This window comes from Thalassophryne amazonica, chromosome 2 (genome assembly GCF_902500255.1).
Source record: "Thalassophryne amazonica chromosome 2, fThaAma1.1, whole genome shotgun sequence".
Taxonomy (NCBI): Eukaryota; Metazoa; Chordata; class Actinopteri; order Batrachoidiformes; family Batrachoididae; genus Thalassophryne; species Thalassophryne amazonica.
Window position 1 is genome coordinate 39947676 of NC_047104.1, and position 10521 is coordinate 39958196.

Sequence of the window (10521 nt, forward strand, 5' to 3'; positions counted from 1 at the left end):
ATAGCCACACATTTTTTAAGTCAAAAGGAGCAGTGTTGGATGTTCGTGTGTGTCACCTGGAATTTGGCCGACACCTGCCGCGAGAGGGATCGATGGGCTTGCACAGTGCACACTCTGTCTTTCAGCCACTGGTGTGTGCAAATAGTTGTAGCGACAGGTGTACGAGGCAGCTACAATCACGTTTTGCACACAATTCCTGCTTCATGCGCACTTTCAGTGCAAATCGACCAAATTCGCACTATGTGTGAAGGGGCCCTCAACAATTCCCTTATCAGTCCTTCAGAACGGCCGTTGTTTCTGAGTGTGTTTTCAGGAAAATGATAATTCCTCTATGTTGATTGCAGACCCTGCAGTGGGTCTGTAAACAACTGCTTCTGCAGCGGGTGTTCTTGAAGCTTGAACTAACGAAGCAGTGCTCTGACCCACTGCTTCGTTGGTTCATTGCTTCGCTGCTTTTCAGAAGTGGCAAGTCCCCTTCTTAACCCCTTGCAAAGCCATTTTAAAAGGTCAATCATGAGTCACTTTTGTGTGGATTAAAGTCACAAACTGGGACTCCTGTCTTGTTGGAGGCAAGAAACAAGAATCATCCTTCATTCCGTTTGCACAGCTCCAAACGCTGCGCCGCTCTCTGCAGAGTAAAGTTAGAAAGATATTCACAGATTCAAAGTTCACAGCTCAAAAGATCTTAAGAGAAACATTGTAGAAAAACAAACAACACTAGTTTCCAACCTCAGGAAGGTAGACAACGAGCTACAACCTTATTTTTATCCATATGAGCCTTCTTCTGAGCTGAGAAAATAACACTGATCTGAATGGACAAGCGGCAGAGAAACAGAAGCTTAGGGACCGTCGACAAAGTGCAAACACGAAAAAAGGACAAAAGAAAATTATTGACTAAATCATTGTAATAAGGAGTGATATCACCAAATTCAATGCACACATTAGTGGTGTTCTGCTTACGATACTACAGAGTTCAGTGTGGGAAAATGTCATTGTGAAAAACTTTGTGTTGTGTGGGCCGCTGAAGAGGAGGTACTGCTGGCCCACCACCACCAGAGGGCGCCCTGTCTGGAGTGCGGGCTCCAGGCACCAGAGGGCGCTGCCGCCTCACAGGAGCAGCCAGGGTGACAGCCGTCACCCATCACCTGAGACGAGACAGCTGATATCAATCAACAGGGAGGTATATCAGCAGGACGGCATCTCCACCTCATTGCCGAGATATCGCTCTACCAAGGAGGTAACGTATCCAGCCAAACAGATCATCTTTTGACCATTAAATACTTTTTGCCTTTACACAGAAAGAGAAAAGACAGCAGGAGACTGTATTTTGGATAAGTACTCACATTCCTGCACTCACCTGTATTTTCCTGACAAGAGGTGGAGGTGGTGTTTCCACCCTGTGTGTTGCTGGGTGCAACCGCACCCACACCTGACTGTTTCTGTTCCTTGCCAGCAGTACCGGATCCGACGAGCGGAGGCAGTGGCCACCTGGGGTTCGGGACTTGGCGGCTCCAGTATCCCCGGGGTTCGGTGGCAGAGGAAATCGGGTGGTTCCGGTTCGACTCGGACAGACGTCTCATATCGTCGAGCCTGCCCACACGACACCTTTGGAATTCGGTTACTGCTGTATTTGTAATCTGTTGTGTTTGTTGTGTGAGTTCACAACAGTAAAACTTTGTGATTTGACTTTCTCCATTGTCCGTTCATTTGCGCCCCCTGTTGTGGGTCCGTGTTCCTACACTTTCCCAACAGGATATCTCGGCCAACGTCATGGATCCCGAGGGGCGTCAACCGGCTGTTGAACGGCCAATGGAAGAACAGGACGCGCAGGCGTCCGCAGGAGGGGTAATCGGTGAGTTGCAGCGGATCCTCACCGCTTTCACGACTCGGTTAGATTTAATGACTGAGCAGAATGTCCTCCTGAACCGCAGGGTGGAGGCTCTCGCCGCGCAGGTGGAAGCGCGCCCTCCGGGCGCCGCTGCAGCTCTCCCTCCCGTAGACCCCGTGCGTAACATTGACGTTCCACTGGTCGTTCAACGACCCCTCCCACCTTCCCCGGAAGCATACATAAGCCCCCCAGAGCCGTACGGAGGCTGTGTGGAGACGTGCGCGGATTTCCTTATGCAGTGTTCGCTCGTCTTCGCACAGCGTCCAGTTATGTACGCGGCTGATGCTAGCAAGGTAGCTTATGTAATAAACCTGCTCCGCGGCGAGGCACGCGCTTGGGCTACAGCGCTCTGGGAGCAAAAGTCACGGCTCCTTCAGACATATGATGGGTTTGTGAGGGAGTTCAGAACCGTGTTCGATCACCCCAATAGAGGAGAAAACGCTTCAACTGTGCTACTGTCGATGAGACAGGGGCGTCGGAGCGCAGCTGCCTATGCAGTCGACTTCCGCATCGCGGCTGCGAGGTCCGGCTGGAATAGCGCTGCCCTCCGCGCCGCCTTTGTAAACGGACTGTCATTGGTTCTTAAGGAGCACCTGGTGGCTAAGGACGAACCGCGGGATTTAGATGGGCTCATCGATCTTGTCATACGGTTAGACAACCGGTTAGAAGAACGTCGGCGGGAACGAGATGAAGGGCGTGGCCGGGCACGCGCTGTCCCTCTCCCTTCCGGTTCCGACCGCGCTCCGCCTTCCCCACGCTCCACGGCCCCTGCGCTCCGTGGGGCCACAGCTCCCCCTGCTGACGAAGCTATGGACACGAGTAGGGCAACATTTAGGGCACCAGACGCACAGAGGAGACGGGCCCACAGAGCTTGTTTTGTTTGTGGTGCGATAGAGCACCATATGAGGGACTGCCCCGAGCGGTTAAACTCCAACGCCCCGCCCCTAGAGACTGGGCTAGGGGTGGGCCGAGACATTCACGTGGGACACACCCACATTGCCACACGACTCCCAGTCACGATCCTTTATGAGGACTCAACCCTGAAGGCCCCAGCACTGGTGGACACGGGCTCTGAGGGGAATCTGTTGGACAGCAGATGGGCCAGGGAGATAGGGCTCCCTCTGGTGGCGCTTACCTCGCCTGTACAGGTTCGGGCACTAGATGGATCCCTACTCCCTCCGATCACGCATAAGACACCACCTGTAACTCTGGTGGTGTCAGGAAATCACCGGGAGGTGATCGAGTTTTTTGTGACTCAGGCCACCTCCCGTGTGGTTTTAGGATTTCCCTGGATGTTGAAGCACAATCCCCGGATTGATTGGCCGTCCAGGGTAGTGGTTCAGTGGAGTGAGACCTGCCATCGGGTGTGTCTAGGTTCCTCGGTTCCTCCCGGCTCCCGAGCTAAGGAGGAGGTCAGAGTCCCGCCCAATCTGGGGACGGTGCCGGTGGAGTACCACGACCTTGTCGACGTGTTCAGCAAGGATCTGGCTCTCACTCTTCCCCCCCACCGTCCGTATGATTGTGCCATTGATTTGGTTCCAGGCAGTGAGTTCCCGTCCAGTAGGCTGTACAACCTCTCACGGCCTGAGCGCGAATCAATAGAGACCTACATCCGGGACTCGTTAGCTGCCGGGTTGATCCGGAATTCCACCTCCCCGATGGGCGCAGGTTTCTTTTTTGTGGGCAAAAAAGATGGCGGACTTCGTCCATGCATTGATTATAGGGGGTTGAACGAGATCACGGTTCGCAACCGATACCCGTTGCCCCTGTTGGATTCAGTGTTCACACCCCTGCATGGAGCCCAGATTTTCACCAAGCTCGATCTTAGAAATGCGTACCACCTGGTTCGGATCCGGAAGGGAGACGAGTGGAAGACGGCATTTAACACCCCCTTAGGTCACTTTGAGTACCTGGTCATGCCGTTCGGTCTCACAAACGCTCCCGCGACTTTCCAAGCGTTGGTTAATGATGTCTTGCGGGATTTCCTGCACCGGTTCGTCTTCGTATACCTAGACGATATACTCATCTTTTCTCCGGACCCTGAGACCCATGTCCAGCATGTACGTCAGGTCCTGCAGCGGTTGGTGGAGAACCGGCTGTTTGTGAAGGGCGAGAAGTGTGAGTTCCACCGCACGTCTTTGTCCTTCTTGGGGTTCATCATCTCCTCCAACTCCGTCGCTCCTGATCCGGCCAAGGTTGCGGCGGTGAGAGACTGGCCCCAACCCACAAGCCGTAGGAAGTTGCAACAGTTCCTAGGCTTTGCTAATTTCTACAGGAGGTTCATTAAGGGCTACAGTCAGGTAGTTAGCCCCCTGACAGCCCTGACCTCACCAAAAGTCCCCTTCACCTGGCCGGATCGTTGCGAAGCCGCGTTCAAGGAGTTGAAACGGCGCTTCTCGTCTGCACCTGTTCTGGTGCAGCCCGATCCTAGTCGCCAGTTAGTGGTTGAAGTGGACGCCTCGGACTCAGGGATAGGAGCCGTGCTGTCCCAGAGCGGGAAGACCGATAAGGTCCTTCACCCGTGTGCCTATTTTTCCCGCAGGTTGACCCCAGCCGAACGGAACTATGACGTCGGTAATCGAGAGCTCCTTGCGGTGAAAGAGGCTCTTGAGGAGTGGAGACATCTGTTGGAGGGAACGTCCGTGCCATTCACGGTTTTCACTGACCACCGGAACCTGGAGTATATCAGGACCGCCAAGCGGCTGAATCCCAGGCAAGCCCGCTGGTCACTGTTCTTCGGCCGTTTTGACTTCCGGATCACCTATCATCCCGGGACCAAAAATCAAAGATCGGATGCCTTGTCCCGGGTACATGAAGATGAGGTCAAAACGGAGTCGTCGGATCCCCCGGATCCCATCATCCCGGAGTCCGCTATCGTGGCCGCCCTCACCTGGGACGTGGAGAAGACCGTCCGGGAGGCCCTGACACGAGACCCGGACCCCGGACCGAAGAACAAACTCTACGTCCCACCAGAAGCCAGGGCTGCAGTTCTGGACTTCTGTCACGGTTCTAAGCTCTCCTGTCATCCTGGGGTGCGAAGAACCGTGGCAGTCGTCCGGCAGCGCTTCTGGTGGGCGTCCCTGGAGGCCGACGTCCGGGGTTACATCCAGGCCTGTACCACCTGCGCCAGGGGCAAGGCCGACCACCGCAAGACATCGGGATTGCTACAGCCGCTGCCCGTGCCTCATCGCCCCTGGTCTCACATCGGCCTGGATTTTGTCACGGGCCTCCCGCCGTCCCAGGGGAACACCGTCATCCTCACGATAGTGGACCGATTCTCCAAGGCGGCCCACTTCGTGGCCCTCCCGAAGCTACCAACGGCCCAGGAGACAGCGGACCTCCTGGTCCACCACGTCGTCCGTCTGCATGGGATACCATCAGACATCGTCTCCGATCGCGGTCCCCAGTTCTCCTCGCACGTCTGGAGGAGCTTCTGCCGGGAACTGGGGGCCACGGTCAGTCTCTCGTCCGGGTATCACCCCCAGACCAACGGGCAAGCAGAACGGGCCAACCAAGAGATGGAGCAGACCCTACGTTGTGTGACAGCCGCGCACCCGACGGCCTGGAGTACCCACCTGGCCTGGATCGAGTACGCCCACAACAGTCAAGTATCATCAGCCACCGGCCTCTCCCCTTTTGAGGTGTGTTTGGGGTATTAGCCCCCGTTGTTTCCGGTGGTCGAGGGAGAGGTCGGTGTGCCCTCGGTCCAGGCCCACCTACGGAAGTACCGTCGGGTGTGGCGTGCCGCCCGTTCTGCTTTGTTGAAGGCCCGGACGAGGGCGAAGAACCATGCAGACCGGCGGCGGACCCCAGCTCCTACGTATCGTCCTGGGCAGGAAGTGTGGTTGTCCACCAAGGACATTCCCCTACAAGTGGACTCCCCAAAACTACAGGAACGATACATTGGTCCGTTTAAAATTCTCAAGGTCATCAATCCTGCCGCAGTGAGGCTTCAGCTTCCGGCCTCACTGCGGATTCATCCAGTGTTCCATGTTTCCAGAATCAAACCTCATCACACCTCACCCCTCTGCACTCCGGGTCCGGCACCACCTCCTGCCCGGATCATCAACGGCGAGCCGGCTTGGACTGTACGCCGGCTCCTGGACGTCCGACGGATGGGCCGGGGTTTGCAGTATCTGGTGGACTGGGAAGGGTACGGCCCCGAAGAGCGCTCCTGGGTGAAGAGGAGCTTCATCCTGGACCCGGCCCTCCTGGCCGACTTCTACCGTCGCCACCCGGACAAGCCTGGTCGTGCGCCAGGAGGCGCCCGTTGAGGGGGGGGTCCTGTTGTGTGGGCCGCTGAAGAGGAGGTACTGCTGGCCCACCACCACCAGAGGGCGCCCTGTCTGGAGTGCGGGCTCCAGGCACCAGAGGGCGCTGCCGCCTCACAGGAGCAGCCAGGGTGACAGCCGTCACCCATCACCTGAGACGAGACAGCTGATATCAATCAACAGGGAGGTATATCAGCAGGACGGCATCTCCACCTCATTGCCGAGATATCGCTCTACCAAGGAGGTAACGTATCCAGCCAAACAGATCATCTTTTGACCATTAAATACTTTTTGCCTTTACACAGAAAGAGAAAAGACAGCAGGAGACTGTATTTTGGATAAGTACTCACATTCCTGCACTCACCTGTATTTTCCTGACAAGAGGTGGAGGTGGTGTTTCCACCCTGTGTGTTGCTGGGTGCAACCGCACCCACACCTGACTGTTTCTGTTCCTTGCCAGCAGTACCGGATCCGACGAGCGGAGGCAGTGGCCACCTGGGGTTCGGGACTTGGCGGCTCCAGTATCCCCGGGGTTCGGTGGCAGAGGAAATCGGGTGGTTCCGGTTCGACTCGGACAGACGTCTCCTATCGTCGAGCCTGCCCACACGACACCTTTGGAATTCGGTTACTGCTGTATTTGTAATCTGTTGTGTTTGTTGTGTGAGTTCACAACAGTAAAACTTTGTGATTTGACTTTCTCCATTGTCCGTTCATTTGCGCCCCCTGTTGTGGGTCCGTGTTCCTACACTTTCCCAACACTTTGGAGAATTTTTTATTTTTTAAATTTTCAACAGCATCAATGTTAAAAGGTAAGATATAATCAAAATCACTGCAAACAACAGTGGGGTCCTGCTGGTTATACTGCAGCACTCACTTTGGGAAAAAGTAATTTTAAAAAATGTTTCTGTGTTTTATTTATAGCTTTTCATTTTAGAAGAAACAGAACACAACACACACACATATGCTTCTGTCCCCCCCCCCCCCAAACCCTCCCACCCCAAAACAAGACATAGAAACTGAAGGGGGGGGGGGGGGATTTTTTTTCATTGTTTAAATTTTCAATAGCATCAATGTCAAAAGGTGTAGTGACACAAACTTTACTGCACACTGGAGTTGTGTCCTGTTGATTATACTGCAGAACTCAGTTTGAAAAAATAATTTAAAAAAATTTGGGAGAATGTTTTTAAAGTTTAATTTCAACAGCATCAATGTCATAAGGTGTGGTGTCACCAAATTCACTGCACACAACAGCGGTGTCCTACTGATTATACTACAGCACTCAAATAGGAAAAAAGTAATTTAAAAAAATTTGGGAAAATTTTTCATTGTTTAAATTTTCAATAGCATCAGTGACACAAAATTTACTGCACACAACAATGGTGTCCTGCTGATTATACTACAGCACTCACTTTGGAAAAAAGTAATTTTAAAAATTTTTGGAAAATTTTTCATTGTTTAAATTTTCAATAGCATGAATGTTATAAGGTGTGGTGTCACCAAATTCACTGAATACAACTGTGGTCCCCTGCTGGTGTTACAACAGCACTCAGTTTGGAAAAATGTCATTTAAGAAAAAATGGAGAATTTTTCATTGTTTAATTTTCAATAACATCAATATCATAAGGTGTAGTCACAGAAAATTTACTGCACACAACAGTGTGGTGCTGCTGGTTATACTACAGCGCTCACTTTAGAAAAAAGTGATTTAAAATAATTTTGGAAATTTTTTCATTGTTTAAATTTTCAATAGCATCAATGTCATAAGGTGTAGTGACACAAAATTTACAACACACAACAGTGGTGTCCTGCTGATTATGCTACAGCACTCAAATAGGACAAAGTAATTTTAAAAAATTTTGGAATGCTGTAGTATAATCAGCAGGACGGCACTGTTGTGTGCAGTAAATTTTGCGTCACTACACCTTATGATATTGATGCTACTGAAAATTAAACAATAAAAAAAATCTCCAAAATTTTTTAAAATTACTTTTTCCAAACTCAGTTCTGCAGTATAAAGAGCAGCACACCACTTCTGTGTGCAATAAATTTTGTGTCACTACACCTTATGGCATTGATGCTATTGAAAATTTAAACAATGAAAAATTTTCTAAAATGTTTTAAAATTACTTTTTTCCAAAGTGAGTGCTGTAGTATAATCAGCAGAACCCTGCTGTTGTGTGCAGTGAATTTGGTGACACGACACCTTATGACATTGATGCTATTAAAAAAATTAAACAATAAAAAAAATCTCCACCCCCCCCCTTCAGTTTGTTTGTCTTGTTTTGGGGTGGGAGGGCTTTGTGGGTGGGGGGAACAGAAGGATATGTGTGTGTGTTGTGTTCTGTTTCTTTTAAAATGACAAGTTATAAATAAAGTACATAAAAAAAATTTTAATTACCTTTTTTCCAAACCGAGTGCTGCAGTATAACCAGCAGGACCTCACTGCTGTTTGCAGTGACCTTGATTACATCTTACCATAACATTGATGCTATTGAAAAGTTTTTCCCAATGACGTTTTCTCAAACTGAGCAGAACACAACTGATGTGTGCAGTGAATTTGGTGATATCACTCCTTATTACAGTGCTTTATTCAATAATTTTCTTTAGTCCTTTTTTCGTGTTTGCACTTTGTCGACGGTCCCTAAGCTTCCGTTTCTCTGCCGTTTGCCCGTTCAGATCAGTGTTATTTTTCAGCTCAATACACGGCTCATATGGATAAAAATAAGGTTGTAGCTCATTGTCTACCTTCCTGAGGTTAGAAACTAGTGTTTGTTTTTCTACAATGTTTCTCTTAAGATCTATTGAACCGTGAACTTTGAATCTGTGAATATCGTTCTAACTTTACCAGAGTGAGTAAGTTCGAGTAAAGGCAGAGTCCGGCCGGAATTAATAACCTCAAAGCAAATCGCCGTTTTAAATCAAATGACACCTCTTTGAGACGTTCTGCATTCTTTATGAATTAAACTGATGCTGACATGCAGCCGGCTGAACTCACCTCAGAGGTATGGAGTAACATTCATGTCATTAATGCCTGAAAGGAAATGATTTTGATAAAAACTACAGATTTTGTTAATTTCTGTTTATGTCCAAAGATCAAGGATCCACCATGTAGATTTTAAGTCCAGAGATCAAGGATCCAGGGACCAATTTCATATTTATTTACTTTAAAACTCAATAAAATGTTGTTGACATAGAAAACCTGTAAAGCCTACTTTCAGTACACAGAAAATTCACAAGAGCTATTGATAAGGGAATCGATGAGGAATCGGATCGATAAGCGGAATAGATAATGGCATCGATATCGATAAAATCTTATCAAAACCCATCACTAGACATAAATGACATGGTGAGATGCTGAAGAGCTTCGCTCGTTCATGTCCGCGACATATACATATTCAAACAGATGTCAACTTACAAACTCTTTGTCTTTGTTCCTCCTGAAGCTGAATTTAAACATTGTGCCTCCTTTTATTAAAAAAAACATAAACTTTTATGTTTCGATTGGCAGATCGTTCTGTTTAAGGCCGTCTGCGAGACATGTTGCAAAACAAAAACAAAAAAGCAGTTTTCATTCCTCAATGAAAATTCAACGACAAGGCAACAGGCATTCAGTAACTAGACGCTTCCTCTCGCAGACTGCGCCTCTCTGTAAACTTAGTGGTGATTGGCTGAAAGTGAATTGCACGACAAATCAGGGAAGTGTTTAAATTCACATAGCAACGACCTACGGAGCAACCAGCGCTGTCGACAACAGGGGGCGAAGTTCGTCTTAGTCATTCTGTTTACTGAAACTTTCTCCAGCCACGGTGTGACGTTAGTAATAACATATTTATTATAATTGTCTGTCTACTCAGGTTTTAACTGCTTGTATTCTTAGGTCAATAAAATCAAAGCACCTTGATTGACTGATTGATCTTATTTCGCCAAGACAAAAATAAATAAATAAAATTAAAAATAAGAGTGGAAACACTACATCATTACAATAGCTTAAAAATATGTATTATCAGAGAGAAATAGAAAGTCACAAAATTGTGCCTTATTTCCACAGTAGACCCATACCTTATGCATTTTTTTTTTTTTTTTTTTTATAATTAAAAATGAACTATTCGCATAGCACTTTCTTTGCAGATGTGGCACCCTGGACATGTTATTAGTTCAAATTGTTCAAATTATGTCCAGTATGATTCCTTTATTAGTGCTTGCAATTAATTTGGTCCACCCACCCTTATGTTTCATTAATATAGTTTAAAATGCTTTGTGTCACTTGTAGACTCACCTGTTTTACCTGAAGTAATCGTAGGGCAATACCCATTTGCGTCAGAAGGTGGCAGTATTGGCTTTGTAATGAAGCTGACTGGCGCT

The 10521-nt window shown here is 48.8% G+C and overlaps 1 protein-coding gene across 2 annotated transcripts in view; it reads right to left on the reverse strand.

The window, feature by feature from the left end:
• Nucleotides 1-9790, reverse strand: part of cep89 (centrosomal protein 89) — a 331169-nt gene extending 321379 nt beyond the window's left edge. For both annotated transcript variants that reach the window (XM_034185204.1, XM_034185196.1), the window contains exon 1: nt 9575-9790. In XM_034185204.1, coding sequence (XP_034041095.1) covers nt 9575-9643 — 69 coding nt within the window. In that variant the 5' untranslated portion in view covers nt 9644-9790. The remainder of the gene's footprint in view (nt 1-9574) is intronic.
• Nucleotides 9791-10521: the final 731 nt, after the last annotated feature.